At 44.1% G+C, this 24,904-nt stretch overlaps 1 protein-coding gene across 2 annotated transcripts in view; it reads right to left on the reverse strand.

Annotated features, from left to right (window-relative positions):
- The window catches only part of UNC5C (unc-5 netrin receptor C), a 383,755-nt gene that overhangs the window by 4,564 nt on the left and 354,287 nt on the right, over positions 1–24,904 (reverse strand). For both annotated transcript variants that reach the window (XM_007999311.3, XM_007999310.3), the window contains 3 exons: positions 10,465–10,614; positions 8,370–8,534; positions 162–340 (listed from right to left, as the gene is read on the reverse strand). In XM_007999311.3, the coding sequence (XP_007997502.2) occupies positions 162–340; positions 8,370–8,534; positions 10,465–10,614 (494 nt within the window). The remainder of the gene's footprint in view (positions 1–161; positions 341–8,369; positions 8,535–10,464; positions 10,615–24,904) is intronic.

The raw sequence follows: 24,904 nt of genomic DNA on the forward strand, positions 1-24,904 counted from the left end.
TGCAAGGTACAAGGATGGAGCTTAATGCATATTTGCAAAATGAAAAACTAAATAGATGTGTGGATGGGGAAAAAAAATGAATGCTACCCTATGTCTAATAGTTATTGGTCCTGGAGAGCACTAACAGAAAGAAGCTAGCCTTGGGGCCTGACCACACCCACCTGTCCAGGTTCAGCTTATGGGCCAGCATCCTCCAGTCATGGCCTCTCGTCTGGGGGGCATCCAGGCTGCTACAGAGCTTCTGCCGGATAGGGAGAGGGATGCTGAAAGCACTGGGCCCCGTGACCGTGGTGATGGTGTTCGCAGGATCCAGCAGCGGCAAATCGATGCCAGTGGGTTCCTGTAGTTCAGGGACAGAAACAACACAGCATTATTTCTGAAGACAAAAGCAATCTCTATTGAACCAATCAACATAATGCCTTGCTTTGAGCGATAAGAAAAGAATGAGTGCTGTTCTTCTTCAGAAGAATGGCTTCTTCTTAGCCTGAAAGTTGTGCCTCACTAGATGTAACCTGGCTCCGAGAAAGAGGTACATATATTTTGAGCTAACTTTGCATAGCCGCAGATTTATGGCTGTTTGGTGAGGACTGGGCTGGATGGAAAGTTCTGGTGTGATTCGATAACAGCTTTACTAATGGGATTCTCCAGGCTGAGAGAGAAGAGAGGGAATATCAGAGCTTCTAAAGGTTTAAATTTCAGGAGAGGAAAATGCTCAAAAGGGCAGTGCTTTGGGAATGAATAGATCTGAGATTCAAGGCTTCTGGAAATGGCCTGACCTTGAGGGGAATGTCCTGGGCAAATGCCCCAGTAGTTCTCCCTCTTAACTCCACAGAAGATTTCTCAGTTCTGCTTTTGTTGAATGAAATGGAACACAACTCTCCTCTAAATGATATCAATTTAAGGCTAATTTTTTATAAAAGAAAATGGTAAACACAGTATATTATTGCCTTAAGGCAAGTCGTTAATGGCGTCCTCCAATTGCTGTATATCCTTATTTTTTTAAAATCTAATTTTAGTAGAGAAAACCATAAATTGGCTCTTAAGATAGTCTCAGCTCATAAAACAGCACAAATGCAAAATCTGAATTTCATCTGCAGGAGAAATTCTAATCATTTTCTGATCACTTCTGCTGGTTGGAAAAGCAAAAGCAAATGTTGCCTGGGAACTATTAAAGCAATAAAAGAAAATCTACTTAATCTACTATAAATGCCATCTCTCTCTTTTTAAAGCAGGTAACTTGTTGGTGTGCCTTACTAGTTGCCGGAGGATGAACCGGCCACACCCAGTTTCAGCCATCATGAAGTGTTTGGTTCCTGCTGAGCACTCAGCTCAGGGGCTCAACACCACCATCACCCAGAGCCCCCCAAATGCTGCCCTGCACTGCTTCAGTGGCCTCCCCAGCCGTGAATGCGCTGGCACTGCAGGCGGTGGGGTTGCAATTGCCTGTGTGCCCGTGTTGACTAGCAGTATGTTCCACGTTCTGGGATCAGCAGCAAGTACTCACTTCTAGGCTTATGCAATCCCATGGAACAGGGTCAATCCGGGGGTGTGGAGGGCATTTGAATTCTTTTGCCATGGTATACACAGTGATGTTGGCTATGATCATGATATTTGTCCTCAAAACCCAAAGCTTGGCAAACTGAGGCTCCAAGCATTCCACTGGCTCTTTTGTGTTAGCTCCAGCACATACCAGGGTTTAAAAGACTGTGGCATGAACAGATGGGAGTCGGAGGCTCTGAATGAGGATCTTGACCCACAGCTCTTTCCCCCATCAGGCACAGGGTTCTTTCCAAGGCAACGAGGAAAGAGGGCTCCTGACCTCTAGGGGAATAGGGCTTAAAGAAAGGTGACCATAAGTGATCTGAGGGCATGTGTCATGTTTATCAATGGATTTATGTTCGGGACATCTGGACTAAATGCACCAATGCCTTTATTAGGCATAGAATGATGTTTAGATGGAGTGGAGTGTGGAAGTGAAGATGATACGGACAGGAGACAGGGAAGTACTAAGTAGAAGACAGCGGTTCCCAGCAAAGGCCCCACCCTCAAGCCTGAAGACCTGAAGCCCTAAATGAGGACAGGCATTTCTGTTTTCGTGCCCAAAACATTGCCTTTTGGCCTACCATGCCCCCTATCCTGCCCCCGTATAAACCCCAAACCCCAAGCTCCAGATGAGACCCGCAAGTAAGGAGATGAGGAGGCACACAGACCAGCAGGGCAGCGATAGTGGAATGACATGGCAGAGAAAGAGAGAAGAGGAGGGATGTCTGGATGCTAAGGGGACTTCAGCGGGGGCAGTCGGAGAAGGGTCTGGCTGCTGGGTGGCCTGACTCTAGGGGAAGATCACCTTCCTACTCCGTCTCCCCTCCTGGCTCCCCACCCATCCTGCTGAGAACCACCTCCACCACTCAATAAAACCTTGCACTCATCTTTCAAGCCCACATGTGATCCGATTCTTTCAGGACACTGGGCAAGAGCTCAGGATGCAGAAGGCTGTCACACTGGCCCCCTGCCCTTGCAATAATGCAGAGGGCCCATTCAGCTGATTAACACACAAGCCATCTGCAGATGGCAAAGCTAAAGGAGCACACCGTAACACATGCCCACTTGGGCTTCAGAAGTCGCAGATACCCACCCTTAGATGCTGCTGTGGGGCCAGAGCCCAAAAGTGCTCGCCCCGGTTCCTGCTCCTGCCCATCTGTGTGCTCACCCTCCTGTAAGGGGTTTGTGCTGTGCGGCGACCAAACAGGTGTGCCACAACCCTGTCGTATATTCTGTAAGAGCAATCAGGGAACTCTCTGGTTTCAAAGAAAAATCACATGCTACTTCCACAGTTTAGTGTCATCGCCCACATCGTGGTCCTGCTTGCTTCTTTTCTGGATAATGACAATAGGGCCTAAAAGGAGACCTGCCATATTCCTTAATACACCAGCACCTTGATCATCCCTGGGTGGCAGTGGAAGGTTAAAGTCTGCACAAGGGAGGGCCTTGTTTTGTAGTGCTGTCTTGTGTCCCCAGAGAGCCTTTGTACTGTTGGCCTTAGTACCTCCCCGCTGCTTACCTGTGATCCATCCCATACTTCTGCCCAACTAACCTTCCTAAAGTGCCACACTGATGAACGGCAATATTTCTCTTTCTCTCCCTCTTATTCTCTCATTAAGAAGTGTTAAATGCCCCTCCTACCACATGAAGTCCAACTCTTAATCAAGCAGTGAAATGTGTGTGTGTGTGTATATATACATATATATATATATATATTTAGAGACAGGGTCTTCATGTGGTAGGAGGGGCATTTAACACTTCTTCGTCACCCAGGCTGGAGTGCCGTGGTGTGATCATAGCTCACTGCAGCCTTGAATTCTTGGGTCCAAGCGATCCTCCCACCTCAGTCTCCCAAATAGCTGAGACTATCGGTGTGCACCATCGCACTGGGCTAATTTGCATTTTTTTAAGAGATGGGGTCTCACTGTGTTTTCCAGGCTGGTCTCAAACTCCTGGGCTCAAGTGATCCTCCTAGCTCAGCCTTCCAAAGTCCTGGGATTACAGGTGTGTGAGCCACCACACCTGGCCCAGTGAGAGATCTTTGTATGACTTTTCTGGTTGGTTGGTAGGAGGCTGCAAGGTGACCATGTGAAGTGCAGAGTGCAGCCGGACACGGAGTAGGGCTGTCCACTTGTGCTTCCACCACTTCATTATCTGATCTCAGGTTGCCCCGTCCTTGCCATGACTTGACCTGACTCATACGCTCTTTAGAGTCTGAGCACCACTCATTATTTCTCCTGCCATTCCTAGGGATGAACCTCTAACAGTTATTCTGCCCTTTCTTTGATCTCTGTCCAGCAAAGTCCTCAAAGCCTGGTTCAAAAGTCCTGTGTCCTGGGGCTCCCGGGGCAAACCTACCCTAGGCGTCAGGCCTGGAGGTCTCCTTGGCACCTCCCAGCTCCTCTGTGCTCCTCACAGTCTGCTCTGTGCACATTGGCTGTATCTGTAGGTTACTGCCTTTTATTTCTCACATTTCTTATTGGTGAGAGTATATCACCCTCAGACCTCTATGATAACACTGTGCCCCACACACAGAGGCTACTCAATTAATGTTTGTTGAAATGAGAGAAAATATTTGTCCTTAGTACAGAAAGAAGATGAAGCCAGCGCCTGATAGGAGCCCACCCATACAGCTGCCTTCCAACTAAATGTGGAAGTTAAATCCTGAAATGAGAGGCCAGTTGAAGATAGGCATGGATCTTGGGAGGGCCTGCTCACATATTCATGTTGTCCCCATTTTCTTGTGGATAAAGAACTATCAGCAATTCATGTGGGCATTAAAATCCTGAGCTGTCTATCCCTGGCTACTCAGCCTATTTATTTCTGTGTAGATGAAACAAGCTCAATAGGGCATCATTTCTTTGTCTCTCTTATCAAATGGCTGACAACAGCCTTGAAGGTAAAAGTAAAACACATTTATACATTTACATTTCATCTAGTAATTTTAGTTGCTATTAGTTATTCCTTTACTTCTAGGTAAAAGTAGAGTTCATGGTCACAGAATGCTTATCTCAATGATCATTTATAATATCGGTACCATCAGTCTTTGATGTTATGATTTCCTTATGTAAACATATGATTTTTCAACATTAGTCAAACAGCTGCTATGAGTGATGACACACATATTCAGGACTCCACAGTCCTGAAACAAATTTTTATTTTGACATTTGGACTTTTCCTAAAGTCACTTAGAAAAACTAGATTTTCCCAATGGTCATTTTGAGCAGGTTATGGAAAGCAGAAGATGTAAACAGATGAAATGGCTATAGCGGAGTGATATTACTTTGTACATTTATTTTAAATATATATTTGTGTATACAAAAGTGCTATGCATCACGACATGAGGTTATAAGATCTAGCAAATATAAAACTTATAATTGCTTTTATTACCTATAAATCTATTATTAAAGTAGATGAGGACGAGCACGGTTGCTCACACCTATAAATCCAGCACTTTGGGAGGCCGAGGTGGGTGGATGACCTGAGGTCAGGAGTTTGAGACCAGCCTGGCCAACGTGGTGAAACCCTGTCTCTACTATCAACACAAAAATGAACCATGTGTGGTGGCACACGCCTGTAATCCCAGCCACTCGGGAGACTGAGGCAGGAGAATTGCTTGAACCCAGGAGGCGGAGGTTGCAGTGAGCCGAGATCACGCCACTGCACTCCAGCCTGGGCCACAGAGCAAGACTCCATCTCAAAAAAAAATAAATAAATAAAAGTAGATGACTAATACTGCCTCCTAACACTGCACCTTTTTTCAGGGTTCAGAGCCGTCAACTAAAGCAACGTTGTAATAAACTAACTTGGGGATACATGCTACCTTCTTTTCTCTGGGAGCTAATTTTCGTTTATTTATATTTAGTTTTCATTTATTTATTTACATAGTATCTGAGTTTTATTTTTGTGCTTATTTTGATAGAAAGAAAATCTGAAACCTCAATTGATGACAGACTCCACAGATTGAAGTAGCAAAGTTGACTCAAAAGCCCTGTTATTCTTATGGCATTAATGGCACCAGTGAAAATGGTGAACATAGATTAAGCATGTGCTCTGGGCCAAGTTCTGTTTAGAACACCTACTAACATTCTCCCATTTAATTCCCACACAAGCCCAAGATAATATTCTATACCAATTTACACATGGGGAAACTGAGGCAAGAAAGGATTAAGTCATTGGCCCTATCTCCATGGAACTGTCATGGGAATTTCCCATGATGGATGTCTGCCTATAACTGAAAAAAAAACAGATGTGAAAAAAACTATAAATTTATCTGTCCTCTGTACCATGTTTTCTTTTGGAGATAATGAGTAGCTTCCTGGTTACTCTCTCTGCACTTTTCTATGAAACAAACAAAAAAAAGAAAAAAAAATCTTTTATCGTCTTTTACATTTGGACATTTGTTTGTGCCAATACAGTTAGTCTTCCAGACATTTTCCTTCTTAAACTTCATCTCTGTGAAATTAAAACCTTTGTCTCTAGTTAAGGAATCCCTGGCTAAATCACCCAGAGACAACTGGCTGGCCCTTGAAATAATCAGAGTAGATGTCACGCACAGCCTGGTCTCTGGGGTGGGCAACAGGTCCTCTGACTTGACAGGACAGGCCAAGGGCTGTGTGGCTATATAAATGACAGCTGGTGAGTGCGTTGGTTGGTGGGTGGCTGGAGGGAGGGGCAGCGTATTTCTGGCAAGTCAGCTCATTCCTGAGAGATGGGACATTGGAATGGGAACCCCAGCCTCACTGCCATCTTGCCCCGTGACCCTAGGAAGGAGCCCTGTTCAGAAGAAAGAAACCACAAATGGAGCCTTTTCTCTACTTGTTTATGGTTTGTCAATCATCTTGTACCCTTTCTTGGAGGTTTTGATGAGGATCTGGGTCGCAGAACTCTCCAGAGTCCATTGTTCTTCAGTGCAGAGGCTTCCTCTCCAATGTCAGTACCCCCATCCACACTCCCTCCTCTGCGCACCCAGCATTCCCATTCAAATGCTAAGCACAACAGTGGGATTCAGTGACCCAGAAGGAAAAGCCGCAGAGTGCCCCTTAATCCCCAAAGTCATCGTGACTCCGCTCACTTCTTCCCCGCCCTCAGTTAAATATGCTTGTCTGTCACACATGGGCAAATGCCTCCGACATGACTGAAGGCTGGTCTCTTTGAGCAGACTGAGGCCACGTTGCAAAAGAAGTAATCTTTCCTCTATGTTGCCACAAGAAAGCAAGCCCTTAAATTGTGATCACAGTATGCAAAACTGTCCTTTTTCTGAAGGGAGGTGGCAGCCCTGGCGGGGGAGAGCACAGAACAGCTCTCTTTCATTTGTGGCTGCATCTGATCCACCTTTTTAACACACAGCCAATGTTCATGCGGAACAGAAAGCAAGCATCAAAGGACCAGACCTCCTCACCCCCCTCCAAAATTCCGCAGCCTTTGTTGTCACTGAAGCTGAGTGGTTATTGAACTTTGCAGACCTGCTGGGCCTGGAAAGTGAAAACACCCTCCCGAGCCAGCAGGGGTGGTTCTGTGTGCCTGGGAGATAGGGCTGCGCATCCGAAGGCCTGGCGGTTGCCATGGCACCCTGACACCGAGATCATTCCTTATGAATGTCACCGGGGGCTGTGACTAAAGTTGTTTATGAGTCAAAAGTCTCATGAAACTACAGGAGGAAATGATGACCGCACCTCGGCAGGTTGTGGGAAAGAAGGATGGAGTGTCGTGAAAGCTGACGCGCTGTTCTCCCCTCTCAGTTTGCTAAGGAAGATGGTCTTTAAATACATGTGGAGCGAGACACGCTGAACATGTTGATATTTCATTCGTCACTGTGCATGACACAATGAGGGAGAGGTAGTATTTTAAATCATATACTGGCCCGCTGTCGTTTTCACATATGACAATCTTGTGCTTTGTGGCTTAGCACGCAGCACGGGGCTTGAGCTCCATGAGGCCCCAAAGAGGCTGCCTTCTGCCCATTTGGCTTATTCTCTTCCCTTTGTTCCTCCCGTGTGAAGGGTTATCACTTTTCAAGGCTTTGGATCCAAGGTAACAGATAAGGAAGGTCGTGGGCACTTCCTCTTTCCTTAAGAAGAAGTTTTAAATAGCAGTGATCACTATTATTTCTGTAATATGGACAGAGGGAAATGGCTAGCCTAAGTGTGTGAAGATCACAGCAAAGGAAGGCAAAGCTGATGGCCATGGCCGGGGGGCGGGGGGAAATATGGAGATTCTACTTCTATTTCTGGCATATTTCCCCCACCCCGGAGGAAAGTGTATCTCTTTTTTATTTAGAGAATGATATATGAGAAAGGAGATCAAGAGATTTCTCCTTTCTTCCTTTGAATGGAGAAAAAAAGAGACAAGAAGAAAAAGGGAGCAGAGAAGCCCCTCTCCCTTCTTCCACTCCACCCAGCAGCACATGATTAGGGGAAAGGGAGGAGAGTTGCTGAGAAAGTAGCAGAAAGGGAGGAGAGACAGATGGAGGATGGGGGACATGGCACACTAAGGGATGCAGGGGGAGAAGTTACTCCATGTGCACGCTCCTTAAATTAAACCTTTACTTGAAATTCAGATCTGTTTTTAAAAGTTAGAACATAATTCTTAAAATTCATGTTATAAAAATTAAGACTTGTTTTTCAAAAAGAATCCCTTAATATATATTTTTTCTGCAGCTAGCTTCCCTTGCTCATGACAAATATTATTCTATTAACAAATAGGATCTATAGAATGCTTTTGAGGACTTCTATATGGCCTATATTGAGATACCCTTTTAGCCCACACCCTCTCTCCTCCTGAGGGTCGCCCTCTCCCCTGATTTCAGACAGACAGGATCTGCTTACCTCTGACACGGTGCAGTTGAGCTGGAAGATCTGCCCTTCTCCTTCCACCTGCCGCACACAGAGTTTGCAAACCAGCTCCACTGTGTTCAGGCTAAATCTTTCCAGAGTGAAGGTGCAGTGCAGGTTTCTTTGAGACCCACTCCAGACATGGTAAAAAGGAATTTCCTAAAGGATGTAAAAGTGTTAACCACAATTGAAGAACTAATACCAAAAATAACTCTCAGATGGTCTGCTGCTAGGTACTCCCAGTATCACATCTGTGGCCTCATTTAATCCTCACAACAGCCCCATGTTTAAGTACATCCTGGCCCCTTATCACATGAAAAACTTGAGGCCCAGAGAGGTTCAATAACTTACCCTGAATCACACAGCAAGTAAGTAGCAGGGTTGAGATTTGAACCTAAGGAGTCAGCCTCCAGAATCCATGTACCTAACCAGTCTGTCACATGTCTCTAATTTACAACAGGAGCCGTTGTAAATGATAAAAAAAAAAAAAGAGTTTATACAATTCCCAAAATAAAACTTGTACACACCAGTCATTGCTCATTAAAAGAATCCCTGTTGTGACATTCTGGAGGAAAGCAAAGAAAGTCTAAAGGATACTGCACTGATGCTGCTCCCTTTCATGCTTACATCCTTCTCTGCCCAGGACAGGGGAAGCCAAAACCCACTACAGTTGGAAACTTCAGACTCAATTAGCTGCCACAGAAGAGTTCTTGGCACCAAGCATCGAACAAGCTTTAATTTTCTAAAAGTCTAGACCACCTTACAGAGCCTATCCTAGAATCTGTTTTCAATAAAGGAAACAAAAGGTTGCCACATAAAAAATGGGAGAGCATGGCAGTAAAAAGCGGTGGCTTCGGAGCCAAATCCAGTACAAATGAGAACTCCTTATTTTGTTTACTTGATAACCTGGGGCAAGTTACTTAATCTTTCCATTGCTCAGTTTTCCTATCTGCAAAAGAGTAAACAAAGAGTTTCTCATTCATAGGTCTGCTGGGGTTAAATGAGATAAACCAATGTATGAAGAGAGTGTCCAGCAGATGGTAAGCATTCAGCCAGGCTTAGCTTTAACTAATATCATATTATCATTATCATTAAAATAGTATTTTCTTATAATTGTATAAAGGAAATTACTTCTAAAACGGGGAGATTTGTAGAATTTTATGGCAATTGCAACACAGAGGAAAGAAGAAGGCAAAGGAAGAGGTATACTGAGTAAGAGAGTCTGGCATGCAACCTCCATCAAAGCTCACGATTGTTAACAAACCAGTAGGCTTGTTTCCCATCATTCATGTGCAGGAACTTGACCAATGAGAGAGAGAATGGAGCCAGAATGTCTTCCCTTCAGTCTTCCAGTATGTTCATTGACTTACATCGGGAAATAGCTACCAGTTCAGCGGCAATGCTGGGGTTTGGGTTGAATTTGCATAAATATCAACATGGATTCACAGCTCTCTAAATATGTCTGCCGCTCCTAGGACTGTATATGAGGCTTGCAATCCCATCAAAGAGGTTTTCTCAGGGCACAGGCTGACGGATGGAGGAGGGGAAAATTCCTTGAGGGTCTTGTGATTTTCCCCCAGGTATATACAAATGACACTTGGGACCCATATTTTCTTGTCTGTTATTTAATAATATCCTGTTTGGGTTTTACTTTTACATGCTATTTCAGTTCTCCAAAGTAGGGCTTGCTCTAATTTTTCAATGTAAGGGTACTGGCGTAGGAAGGCTGAAGCCTAATTTGTGTCCCATGGAATAAAAATGTCCTTCTGTTGTTTCTGTGAATGCATTCGAAGCTGTTTTTACCCATTGATGTGAACATTTTGTATGAAAATTAATTGAAATGATGGATTTGGAAGCCTTTCATTTATTAAAAATACATAGTACACTTATTTAAAGGAGGAATTTTTAAAAAGTATTCCTTCAAATATGTCTATATTTCTCAAAAATCCTAAGTAACCCCAAACTATTTTGGAGAAACAAGTAATGACATATGATTAATTTCAAGGAAGGGGATTTCCTATGTCCATATAATTTTAGACCTCTTTCTTAGAGATGTCTCCAGACCTTTTGTTCGGCTTGGGAACCTTACCTGATATTTAGCCAGCAATTTGCTCTTCCAGAGGGAATGGGCGATATCGTGAATTGACAGGCGCAGGTTGTGGGTGCTGCCTTTAAAATGAAGAGCCTTAGGTTCTTCTAGGAGCTGTCCTCCCATCTGTCTCTCAAGATGTAAAACTTCCTATAATGACATGCCCCAAACCCAAAGCACATTATTGAATTGCATTACTTCTGTCAGCTCTCTCATTGAATACGTTTCTTTACTGCCTCCTGAATGGCAGACGGAACTTGCGCAACACCGTGAACACCCACTTTTGCAGCCTCGAGACCCTCTAATTAAAACCCCTCCCATTTTGTATGAGACCAGACCCTAATAACAAACTAGGTTTTGGCAGAGTCTACATCACACTGTTGTGGAGTAATTTCAGTACAGTTTACCCTTTACCCACTGATGAGTGGGGGACGTAATCAAGTCAGGGGAATAACATCAGAACTCAAAACCAGAGAGCCATCAATTAAAGAAAAAATAGGTAGAAATGTAGACAAACTGATAAGAAGGTAGATTTTCAATTAACTTTTACAGAAAGGGACAAATAACTAGAAGAGATACTCATTCCTTAGGCTTGATAAAAGCAACCAACAAATAAAACATTAGAACCTGTTTTAGGCATTTAGTTCAACCTCTTATAGTTTCTTCAAGTACAGAAATAAAACCATAAAAATTTTGCTTAAAATGATGTATTGCATAATCCCCAATTATTAAAAAAATTTAGAATATGCTAATTATATATTCTATTAAAGGGAAATATTCTGATACAGATTAGGAAGGTTTTTAAACACCAAATATTGAACTGAACAGTTATTCCAATTACATTTTCAAAAGAATACTTTATTTCTCGAGAATTGTGACTGATGAAAAAATTTGCTACATAATTTTCTTATACTATACAGATACAACATAAAGACAAATTCTATATATGCTTCCATTTCTCAGGCTAGTCAGTGGGAGTTAATGAAGCATTTCCAACTGCAGCTGTAATTATCCAAACAGCCTGACCATCCCTATGCACGTTACTCCTCTCATGCCTTAAAAGTTTTAATGGTACAAATACGTAGGAAATTTGTGACCCATTTTTAAATAAGGGTCTAGGAATAGATGGATTTTAGAAAAAAATCAAAGCAAAATATAATTTTTTCTTTGGTGATATTTCAATAGAAAGCAGGGAGTTCAAGAACATAGGTGTTCATTCAGACTGTAACATGCATGGATTGGGGACCCTTATTTTAAAACGGGTCACAAATTTCCTATGTATTTGTACCCACCAACACAGGTGGGTTGCAGTGGAGGATTTCAGGCACGGGAACCCGATTGCCTCATATTCAGAAAAATGCATCCACCTTGCATTTGTTGAATGAATTCTAACCCATGCACTTGTAGAGCAGTAAGTGTGGTGGTTACCACCATCATTGATTACATGCAAACAGCTCGTTTCAAGATGTTGCGTTAGTGGTTCTTAATATCCGTCATCTTTGGATGAGGCCACTATTCTGAACCGTGCAAGCTGCTCAAAGGTGTAAAAAAATATTAGGATAATGTGGAATGTGGTTTCAGACAGGGCGTCCTCTAATTAGTATCTAATGGAAGAGATGAGGCAATAACACACTGACGTAGACAAGTGTGTGGTCGAGCTGCCTGAGAGTATTGACCTGCTACTTAATGTTGCTGGCTGATGAGTAGCTATGGCTTGTGACAGGAGCCCAAGCAGTCAGCCAGCCCCCAGCCACAGTCAGCCAGACACCTTGACACATATGTTGTGTCATTGTCCCCCTAGTCTGCTGTGCCTGAGCTCAGCAGGCTCCGAGGGTCTCCTGTAGGCCACACAGACCCATCCAGCCCTGAGTCACACATGCTCCTCACAGAACGTGTCACACCCCACTCCATGACACCCCACTCCACGACAAGAATCCAGCCATGTGGAAGTGGAGAAGAAAAGTGAGGGTTAATTGCAGTTTCTTCTGCTTCAGCAGGAAGGCATAATGAGCTTATGTTGATCATGTTTGGTGTCTAGTTAGCATAATAGAGAAAGCTGATGTTCCCAGTGAACCTGGCACCTGACAAATTCTAAAGCTAAAATGATGTTTGTTTATAAGCCATTAGAAGAAAAGAAACATAATTAGAAATCTTTGAGATTACAGTCATGCCAATCAATCAGTTCCAGCTTCTTTCCATACGCCCTAATTACCTCATCAAGACGTCTAAAGAGCAATCGATAGTAATTATCTGATTACTATAGATCTTCATTATGTCGAAATTATCTCCCTGGGATGTCGAAAAGAAGATGCATTGTATTCCGGGAGGTAATTGTACCCAACAATGTATAATCCACACCCCATTCCTACAATCAACATAGACTGCCAGAGGATATGAAGAGCATTATCAGTTTTCTTGGCAGGCAGGACATTGAAAACAAAAAAACGCAAACTGCCTATTGGCCATGACCTTGAAGTCAGGAAATCTAACACAGCATTTTGAGTGCAAACTCTTCATTGGAGTCAGCCCAAGAATCAGGCTCAGTTTTTTGTTTCTTCAGCAACGATCTCAAAAGTCACGGTAAAGAATTCTGCCCTGTTTTGGACAGAAAGTACCAAGTGCCATTTTAAAGACAGTGGGACCACAGAACACACTACTTCCATAGTCTTAAGCTCGCCATTTCTCCATCACCCAAGAGTGACACAAAGCTGCAGCACAGAGATGGGAGGAACCTGACTTTTTTCTCCCTTCCATTTGGACATAAACCCTGGGGAAAGATAAACGGTTCATCAGGACACACCCATGCTTAGAGCAAAGGCTGTAAACATGTTTGCCAGAATAGTCTACCAGTCAAAACATTGAGCATGCATATTAATAAATTACATATCTCTATTATTGGTATGTTAATATGTTGCGTTAGAAAATATACATCAAATTTAAAAATACATAAAATCCTGTGTTAATCTATCTTAGCATACAGCTAGGTACTCATATTGTATTTTTTTTGGTCCCAGTGGTTCACTGGGCCTGGGGTGTGTAAACTCCGTGTTGGAGACTGCTAGCTCAGACAGCTTGTCCTTTTACTGGTACCTGGGGAAGAATACAGCCCAGCAGTGAAGGATTCAGTACCTCACCACACTTAAAAACACTCCTTCCCGCAAAGTGGCAACTGGTATCGTTGCACTAAAGATGTTCATGACATAGGAACGCATAACAGAAAAAAGGAGAGGACGACAACCAAGGTGTGAGTTAAAGAGATCTCAGTCAATCATCCAACAACTCCTGGGAAACGAGTATAATCTAAAACCACACAGGAACAGGAGCTGACTCGTCACATATGGCAAATCTCAAATAGAGTTTGAGACAGAAGCAAGCCGGCCGGAAAGGGTAATCAGGCTTTGTCTTGTGTTACCATTTTAAGTGTTATAACTTGAGATTTACTCCAGCAGATTCCACTTAAAAATATGCTGCAACTTGTTCTTCACACTGCTTGATTTTCTGAATTCTTTGCACATGATCTTATTTTGGTTATTTATATGATACAGATATATAAGAGGACAGAACAATAACAAATATACAAATCAATAAGACATGGCTGTACAGTTCAATGTTTTCCTCTGCTTCCTCTTCCTGGGAACATTTATTCAACATCTGTGAGACACATTAGGCTGCCAGGAACCATGTCAGGTCTGGAGCACACAGACAAGTAAGTCCCTGTCACTACCTTAAACTGCCAGTGGGCTAATGGTCCATGGGGGTTGGGGAGTGACCTGTAAACATGTAACCACAACACAGTGTGCTCAGCTCTAAAACCACTTCCAGACAGGCTGCTTTTGAATCACAAAGGTTAGGATATTTCACACACCTTAAAAAAGAATATGAACAAAATATATTTAAGGTCAAAAGATTTGGGAAGACTTAAGAGAAATATCGTGACCCTGGAAAGAAATGCTATAGTAAGGATGCGGATCATCTGGCCTCTTTGTTCTCAGAAACCTGAATGTCAGCTTCCTTTGCAGAAGCTGTTCTTTCTACTAGGAGTTCCCCCACCTCAATGGCCTGGTCTGGCTCTAGGTGAATCCACCTGTTGCTTTGATCCGCTTGCTTTGCTTCTGTGAGAAGGGAAACAGTTTCTGACTTCCTTTTACAGTTCTTTTTTTCAAAATATTTTTAGAGACCTTCTTTCTTGCTCTCCAGGCTGGAGTGCAAGTGGCATGATCATAGCTCACTGCAGCCTTGACCTTTGTGCTCAAGCAGTCCTCCCACCCCAGCCTCCCAAGAAGCTGGGACTACAGGCTCATGCCACTGCACCTGGCTACTTTTAAAATTTTTTGTAGGGACAAGGTCTTGCCTTGTTGCTCAGGCTGTTCTTGAACTCCCGAACTCAAGCAAACTTCCCACTTCAGCTTTCCAAAGTACTGGGATTACAGGCATAAGCCACTGTGCCCAGACCCCCTTGTACAGCTCTATCTGCACTCCTCTAACTTTTCCTTGCAAAGACACCCTCAAGAGTAGGTCATTAATAAAGGTGTCTGTAGCCCATGCACATCTACACATGCGAACCATCAGAGTCACCAGAAGCAGGCCATCTGCCTCAGAGCCCAGCGTCCGCCAGGGATCTGAGCAATCCTGTGGGAGGGCCTCTTTCCCCACTGCGGGTGCCGCCTCCAAAGCAAACTGGCCAGCCCTGAGTGAGGGCTGTATTGATTCAGGGAGCCTGTGAGGGATTGCTCCAAAGGCAGGGACAAGAGATTCCACAGTAGAAACAAGCAGCTTTCACAATAACCAATTAAACCAAGACATTATCCATGCCAAGCCATTAGCCTGGGCCACTTAAGAGTCACAATAAATCCAGGCTGTTTTAAAGGCTTGTGTGCACAAAGGAGGCACCTCTGGCCTGTACCCAGAATGCTTCCAGGCTCTTAGATGAGAGGATCTCCCCCTTGTTAAGGACTGACAGAGAGGCAGGGGGGAGGATACATCTGCCAGCCAAGCCGCTCCTCCACTCCGGCCTGTCCAGCCCCCGAGATTCCCACTCTGCATTGTGTCCGGGTTAGATTGCATCTGCCTCATCTGCTTCTCTTGTTCTCTCTCCGCCTGTTCCTTCTATGCCTGGGCAAATTTCCATTAAGTATCAGGCTCACAGCTATTGCTCACTGGGAGCCCCCAGGCAACAGAGTGGCATATACTTGGATGCTTTGAAGTACATCTATAAGAGTATGACAAGTCTGCCCCCAGAGGCCAGGCTGAAGCTGAGTTATAGGGCCCTGCAAAGTGGTGATTTTGTGCAAAAAGTTGTGAGGTGCTAGGGCCCCACAGCAGGTCTGGTGGGCTAGTATTCCAGACCCTGGCTTTGTTGCCTACACCCTCTGCTCGCCCTCCCCACCAACCCCACTTTGTGCTCACCTTCCTCCTCTATTCACCTTTCTCCCCTGCTCTCCCTCCTCCCCTGCTCGCACTCCTCTCCTGCTTGCCCTCCTCCCTTGCTCACCCTCCTTCCCTGCTTACCCTCCTTCCCTGCTCATCCTCCTCCCATGCTCACCTGCTCCTCTGTTCACCTCCTTCCCTGTTCACCTCCTCCCTTTCTCACATCCTCCTCTGCTCACCCTCCTCCCCTGCTCACCTCTTCTGCTCACCTTTCTCCCCTGCTCACCTTCTCCCCTGCTCACCTCTTCTGCTCACCCTCCTCCCATGCTCACCTCCTCCCCGCTCATCCTCCTTACCTTCTCACCTCCTCTGTTCACCCTTCTCCCCGCCCACCTCCTCCCCTGCTCACCCTCCTCCCCTGCTCACCTCTTCTGCTCACCTTCCTCCCCTGCTCACCTCCTCCCCTCCTCCCCTGCTAATCCTCTTCTCCTGCTCACCTCTTCTGCTCACCTTCCTCTGCTCACCCTCTTCTCCTGCTCACCTCTTCCTTTGCTCACCTTCCTGCCCTCCTCACTTCCTCCCCTCCTCTCCTGCTCATCCTCCTCCCATGCTCACTTCTTCTGCTTACCTTCTTCCCCTGCTCACCTCCTCCCTTTCTCACATCCTCCTCTGCTCACCTCTTTTGCTCACCCTCTTCCCCTGCTCATCCTCCTCTCTTGCTTACCTCTTCTGCTCACGTTCCTCCTCTTCTCACCTCCCCCTGCTCATCCTCCTCTCCTGCTCACCTCTTCTGCTCACCTCCTCCCCTTCTCACCTCCTCCCCTGCTCACCTTCTTCCCTTCTCAACTCCTCCCCTGCTTACCTCCTCCCCTGCTCAACCTCCTCTCCTGCTCATCCTTCTCTCCTGCTCACCTCTTCTGCTCACCTCCTCCCCTTCTCACCTCCTCCCCTGCTCACCTCCTCCCCTTCTCACATCCTCCCCTGCTCACCTCCTCCCCTTCTCACCTCCTCCCCTGCTCACCTTCTCCCCTGCTCACCTCCTCTCCTGCTCATCCTTCTCTCCTGCCCACCTCTTCTCACCTCCTCCCCTTCTCATCTCCTCCCCTTCTCACCTCGTCCCCTGCTGACCTCCTCTGTTCATCCTCCTCCCCTGCTGACCTCCTCCGCTGCTCACCTTCCTCCCCTGGTCAACCTACTTCTCTGCTCACCTTCTCCTCTGCTCACCCTTGCCCTGCATAACAACTTGCCCCTCTCTCACACCACTGTCCCAAAATCACACCACCTTCTTCTTCAAGGCATGTGTTATGCCTTCCAGTTTTTCAAGGGGCGATTATGTTATTTGTGGATTATCTAGTCCATAGCTTCTTTCTCTCCCTCTCTGCCTCTGTCTTGTTTTCTCTCCAACTACGCATTAGCTGGATTTACTGCTGCCACGAGGCCAGGCATCAGCAGCAGGAGCAGGAGCAGGTGGAGGTAGATACTGAGGAAAAGTCACTGAGATCGCTACACGGAGAGGACAGCACAGAAGGCAGGAAACCAAGCAGCGGACAGCCTTGCACTCTGGCTGTTTTTTGGTTTGGTTCGGCTCTCTGGCTCCTGCAGATAGAACTGCTTTCCATGCTGGAGCCAGGACAGGAGGCTGAGTTGTACTGCAGCGGTGCCCCACCTTCACCTTGATTCTGGGACACAGACACAAAGAACAGACCAGCAAACGTGCAGCATGCCGCTCATGTGAAACCTCAAAAGGCCAGTCCTCAATGATTGTGCTGGCCGGTGTTTTAAAAAAAATCATATCTGCCATTTCATGGAACCTGCCTTTCTTCTGTTCATTCTTTAATCCTGTGTTGAAAACCTGCCCTTGTCATTTGGGGATGAGAAATCTGTGTCTTTGCTATGGTGGCTGTCACTGCTGTCTCTGTCACAGCTGTGGGGGCCTGTACTCCACCAAAGCACAGGCCAAAAAGAGCGGCCATCCTTCTCTCCTCTTCCCTGCCAGCTTTTCAGCGACGCTGCTCTCAGCCCCCGACGCGCTGTCTCCTCCTCTCCGGATTTCAGGCCTCAGGCTGCTGAGCCGGGCAGTGGAGAACATCTGACTGTCAGCCCAGCCTCTCCCACCTGCTCGGGTCAGTGTCCCTGGCGCCCGGCCTGGCTTTGCTCCTTTGCCTTTCTGTGTTCACGCCAGGGTGCTCTGCTCTCCCCCTGAGTTTGTCTGCCTTACTTCTTCCCTAATAATAACAAGGCTGGACGCTGGTGCCCATCTGCAAACATCTCCCCGTCAAGTAACTTCGTTTCTAGGGCTCTGCCTGCTGTTCCCACAGCTGCTGTGGCCACGGATGCTTGGTCTGAGCTGCCACGTCCAGCCTGCACAGTCAGGGCAGTTTGTGACACTTTTAAAGCCAAATGCCAAGGGGTGACACTCATGCAAGTAGCATGTCACTTGTCTACCTCTGGGCATGCTCATAGGGAAATGGTTCTCTCTCACATCTATGTATTAGGAATAGGACTTTTTAGGTTTTTCCAGGACTTCCGAAGTCATCTTGTATTTCTTTTCTCCTGTTAACACGTTGTTTTTAAACTTCTGTATTAGTTTTCTATTGTTGCCATAAGAAATCACCACTAACATAGTGACTTAAAAAATAACACAAACTGATGATCTTACAGTTCTGGAGGGTGGGAGTCTAACACAGTTCTCACTGAGTTAAAGTCAAGCTGTGTCAGTGGGGCTGCCCTCCTTTCCAGAGCCCCAAGAGGAGAATCTGTACTGGGTCTTCTCCACCTTCCAGAGGTTTCTCACATTCTTTGGCTCACAGTCCCCTTCCGCTGTCTTCAAATCCAACAATGACAGATTTCTCTGAGCCTTTTTCCACAGTCATATCCCCTTCTGACCATAGCTGGAAAAAGTTCTCCACCTTCAAAACCATGTAATTAGACCAGACTCACCCAGATGGTCCAGGATAATCTCCTCAAATCACACAATCATATCTGCAAAGACTCTTTTGCCATGTAAGGTAAAATACTCACAGGTTTTGAATATTAACGTGTAAACATCCTTGGGTGGTGGGGGGGGGGGGGGTGGGTGTTATTCTGCATACCACAACTTCTGTTTTCTTTCTTTTCTCTCTCTTCAAAAAGTAAGTTCAACATAGCAAGTCATTTCTAAGATATATGATAGAACCAGGACCAGATTTCATAAGAAGATGATAAAAATGGGGTAAATTTAGAGGCACTGAAAAGATCCCTGTGACTAAATGTCTAACCAACCAGATTGCTATCAACCCTGAAACTCACCTCACAGTTAGATTCCAGTTAGATTTAATATCTTCCTTAAGCCATTATCTTCAAAATGCCACTGTAGTCTATATGCCCACCTACGCATGGCAAACAGTGTCTGGTGTCTATTTTGTGCCAGGAGATTGAATAACTTTGATCTCCTTTAGAACTTCAAAGAGTCCTTGACGCAGACCAAATTACTGTCCTAAGAGGTCAAATTCAGCGACCAGGGCCACCAAGCTGATAAGTGGCAGAGCCAGTCACAGCAGCCAGCCCGACTCGAGCTTTCCTGCCACACCATGCTCCCTCCCATACACACAGCAGCAGTGATGCACTAGAAACCTTTAATACACGTTTTGTTGTTGGTCTCTAATACACATGTTGCACATATGAATATATTAGTTTAACTCCAGAGGCCAGGATCCTGAAAGTATACAGGTAAGGCTATTTTTGAGGTTGTTTGTGGGAACTATAAGAATAGGTATGGATTCTTACTAGGATAATTCCAGGGAGGATCAGCCTTAGAAGACCTAGAAGAAGCAAGCATGAGGAGTTCAGAGTTCTGTAAGGTCACAACTTGCCATGGAGGAAATGCCAGGAAGACAGCAGTGAGGAAGGTGACAGGTAACAGGATAAAAATATAACCACCTTCTCCCTGTAACAAGCCACGTCTGACTGTCCAGGACTGGGGCCCAAGAACATGAGCATCACACAATTCTCAGCTAGACTTCAGCCAACGTCCTTTCTCTCTCTTCACCTTCCAGTGTTTCTTTCATTCTTCTCTTTTCACATAATACAATCTTTCACAGAGTTACTCTATTACAGTTGGGATTAGGGCACATGAAATTTATCCAAGGAAGATCTCCAGGCCCCATGAGTCCATCAAAAAAAAAAAAAAAAAAAAGGCCAGGTTATGTTAATACACATTATTTGGTTTGTATCACATATACATTTGCCAGAAATTCAATAAACATCATACACTGCCCATAATGTATGAAAATAACTCCTTTTTTATGTTCTGAATCTCAGAGTTCAGTATAAAACCCTTTATTCCAAACAGAGACTCTCATGTATTGTACCCTTTGGATACTGGGACAGAAGTGACTTATTTCCACATAGATGTATGTTTCTCCCTAGGTGTTTTTAAATTTACTCCAAATATAACCTTGCTCTCTGTTAATTGTTGGTCTATTTATACTAGGATTTAAGTCTTTGCAAATAATGAAAGGAAAACACCTTTTTCATTAATCACCTGAAGACGGGGGAAAAAGAAAAGCTCTGATACACCAAAGTCAACCTTTTCAATAGACCTGACCTCTCTATTTGAATTGATTCTAAACTAGTGTCACAATTCTTAGCATCTTTATCCTTTTATGTGAACACAACTAGAGCATTGTTCCCAGTGGTCCTTCAAGCACATGCACAGGAAAAAGCCCTCCTGAAAGGTATAAAATAATTCCACTGTCGCCCATCAGCCTTGACTTCTGCTCTGGTAGTCACTGCCAACATGCTAATTCTGTATTAGTGCTTTCAAATTGCTAAACGCAGCTTTTAAGTTTCAGGTGACCATTTTTGCCCCAAGGCTTAACAAAACTCTGGAAAATTGTTACAAAAACTGCCAAGCTCAAAGAGGTGGGTAGGAAGAAGAAAAAATGCATCACAGTTGCTTAAGACTGACTGCATTATCCATCCATATGGATAATATAAATAAATGCACAAATATATATATTTATGTAATACATAATTATATATTTATATTTTATATATATGTAATATATATAATATATACTTATATAAATATATAATATAATCATATATTAATATAATGAATATTATATATATTTATATATAAATATTTATATATTATATATAATATATAAAAATATATATTATATGTATATACTTATAATATAATAAATAATATAATATATATTTATTATATATTTATTACAATATAATAAATAATATAATAAATATATATTTTATATATAATAAAATAAATAAATAATATATATAATATATATTTACATATAAATAAATGTATTATCTATCCACATGGATAATATAACCACATATAATAAAAAGTGATAATTAATATTCTTGAAATACACAGCTCTAGACATCGGGGCAGTCTTTTTGCAATAGCTCTCCTGGACTTATTCCCCAAGAATAAGTACTCCACTGGGCCTCCATCTCTGCCCTAGTCCAGCATTTCTGTGGATTTTTCTGCAATTTGTAAAGAATCCCCAGCACATAGCAATTACTATAAGAAAATATCAAATGCTGGTAAATGCAGCCTCAGGCATCATTTGCTATGCTGAAGATGGAGGAGGTCAGGAATTGGATTAAAGCACAAACAAGGAAGCAGAGATCCTTTTCATCAGAGTCAGATGAAGTGAGAAGAGGCTGAAGTAAAAGGTTTGGAGGGTAGAGGACGGCAGCTGGGGGAGCTTTCATTGGGTGGTTAGGTCACTGCTAGGCACGATGTGGGCTTTAAAACAGCCAGGGACTTCCTGAGAGTAGAAGAGACCTGGAAGAACTGCCGTGGGAATTGGGGTAAGTCAGGAAGAGCTAAATAAAAGGAGTAAGGAGAAGCAGGGAAGGCATCCCTTAGAATAGATACCTTGAGAATATAATAGACCCAATCAGAAATGTATGATTTTTCATAACAACTCATCAGCCTGGAAGTAGAAGTAGCGGGCTTGTTCAGTGGAGGGTATCTTTGGTTATTGAAATTAGAAAAGCCTGCAGCAGCTCATATTGACGGGAGAGTTCAGTGTGGAAGTCAGTTTGCTGCAGTTGCGAGTAAGAGCAGGGAAGGGTTTGTGGACTGGGAAACTGCAGCAGGTTGAGTGAGCCTCTCCTTTTTTTTTTTTTTTTTTGAGATGGGGTGTCACTCTGCCACCCAAGCTGGAGTGCAGTGGTGCGATCTCTGCTCACTGCAGCGTCAGCCTCCCGGGTTCAAGCAATTCTCCCATCTCAACCTCCTCAGTAGCTGGGATTACAGTTGTGCACCACCATGCCTGGCTAATTTTTACGTTTTTAGTAGAGACAGGGTTTCACCATGTTGGCCAGGCTGGTCTTGAACTCCTGACCTCAGGCAATCCACCTGCCTTGGCCTCCGAAAGTGCTAGGATTACAGGTGTGAGCCACCATGCCCAGTGAGGGACCCTCTCCTTAAGAACAAAGGGTAGCTTCCATGCACCTTGTGGAAGAGAGAGATGGAAGGTCAGATGGTTGTGGTCAAAAAGGGGGAGTTTGACAGGAGGAGATCTTGGTAGTGGAGCAGTTGCTAATGAAGATGAAATCCAGAGCACATCTATACGAGTGAATAGACAACGTAAGATGATGTGAAGGCTACTGGAATAAGTTTGGGCAGAGAGACTGTGATTTAAGTCATGACATTGAATTTGAGAGAATGATGGGAATAAAATGGATGGAAAGAAAGACCACAAGGCAAGTACTGCTAGGGCGGGATCCACAGAGGTCTGTGCAAAGGAACTGAAGTGGGCATGAGCAGCAGCAGAACTATCCAGCCTGGGCAGTGAAGAGATGCCCCAGAAAGGGTTATGGAGTATGAGAAGTCCTGGTACATCTCCTTTTGGCCTTGGGTTAGTTAGGCGGTGCAGTCTTCACTGGAGGTATTGTGAGGTGTTACCAGGAAGATCTACTGGCAGTTAATGAGAGCAGGTGGAGGAATAGGGGAGGGAATGATGTAAGGTTGTAGGAAAATTTGTTCTTAGTAGAATTTTAGTTTCAGAAAGATTTGGGAAAGTGTTTAGGATAATAGCTCTTAACTTTGGTGGCACAATAGAATAACACAGGGAGTGCTAAAAAAAACAAAACAAAACCACAACAACAAAAACACCCCAATACCCAGATCAATTAGATCCGAACCTGTGGGAGAGAGACCCTGGAGTGAGTTTTTATAAAAGCTTCCACCTGCTTCCTCTGTGCACTGAGAATTCCTGATTTTGGAAGAGCATGAGGGTGAGTCAGGAGGGGGGCAGGCCTGAAGGAGGAGGCCTTCGGGAGGGACATTGCAAGAGGAAGTATTTCTGGGCAACGGCGGTTAGAGCAGCAACGAGATGGGAGAGAGTATGGTGGGAACATTAACAGGGTGGCAAGAAGGCAGAATTTTAGTAATAAAGGGCTTTTTGAGCTAATCAGCCCGAAGTTTCCAATTCAAGCGTGGGTGTGAGGAAGAGATGGCGTGACTGAAATAATTGTCTCTTCGGTATGTTGGAGAGGCCATTTACCTATAAGTAGGATTTTGGTATTTCTGCATTATTCAAAGGCCATGAGGTGCAAGAAAGCCTCATCCATTATTCATGTTTGTTTCAGGCTAAGTGCTAGATCCCCAGATGCTTAGAATTTATAAATGTCTACTTAGAAAGCATTGACCATGATACAGACTGCTCTTGAGTTGTTTTTGCTGCTTAAACCTGTTCATCATTCTTTCTCACTATTGACCATTTGTGTCTTGAGTTCACTAATTATAATAATCAGAATTATTTTTATAAAATATTTTATTTTTGCATGTATTTGTGTGTGTTTGTTGGGAAGACAAGGTGCCTGGGAAGAGAACTATGTGTGTGAATATAAAATATGTAAATCAAACACTTCAAATATGATGTAGGTCTTCTATGTATGCTTTTGCAATGATTTTTCTTGAAACTGTTGAAAAACTTTGCCTTAATCAGACCCCATAGCTCCCTATAGATACCATTTTCCCTAATTTAAACCTAGCATGATTCCTATCCTGACAGTGCTTTGGATGTATCACATTCGCAAGGAATATAGAAGAAATAACCTTAAGCTTTACATTAGAGCTGTGTGTTCACAACTTTTATTCAACATCAGAAAATCCTACAGGCTCGACTATCAAAATTATATGCACTAACCCAGGAGGTCTCATGCCTTCCCCAAGACCATGCTGGTCAAATCCACCACAGTGAAGAGATGATGGCAACGGGCTCCTAGCTCACCTTCCTGTTTCCACTCGTGCCCTCTCTAGTCTTTTCGCCTGGAGCCTGCTTCCCAGGGAACCTATCCTGGAATACTCAGTGTTCATAACCAAGCACTACTCTCGGAACGGAAGCTCCAGATGGAAATACCCTGATATTCAGAAAAACTTTCTTTCCTTGGCTTCCTTGACTCATTTTTCTTCCATTTCTATTCCTAATCTGGCTGTTTATCCTTCTTTAGCTCCTTTGCTGGCTGCCCTTCCTCCTCCCTTACAATGCCAGGGCTTTCCTTGGTCCCCAGGCTCTAGGGTACTGGTCTTTCAGCAACTTCACTTAGGGGCGGAGCAGCCAGGCTGCAGCCAATTACCTGGGCATGAAGCATGCTTTCTCCACTTAACAGCTATGTGACCTAGAGCAACTTACTTAAACTTTCTGTGCTTTGGATGATACATCTATAAAGTGGAGATAATGGTACCTTATAGATCAAATGAAGATTAATGAGTTAATATATTTAGAATTTTGCCTAACATATAGAAGCTCTCAGTCATGTTGATTATTTTTATGATTATCTTCTCCCTCTCCTCTCTCTTGATATTCTCCCTGACCACTGTGGATAAGAATTATCAACATAATGTAGGTTTCTGAATCTCTATTTCAATATCTGCTCTCTGTTCAGAGAACCATATCTATATTTCTAACTGTGCCTTGGGCATCTGTTATAGATGCCAATTCATACCTCTAATTCAGTATTCTAAAAGAAAAGGCACAGTTATGGACGGATGTCTGTGCCCCCCCAAATTCATATAGTGTAATCCTAATCCCTAGTGTGATAGTAT

This window comes from Chlorocebus sabaeus, chromosome 7, assembly GCF_047675955.1.
Source record: "Chlorocebus sabaeus isolate Y175 chromosome 7, mChlSab1.0.hap1, whole genome shotgun sequence".
NCBI lineage: Eukaryota > Metazoa > Chordata > Mammalia > Primates > Cercopithecidae > Chlorocebus > Chlorocebus sabaeus.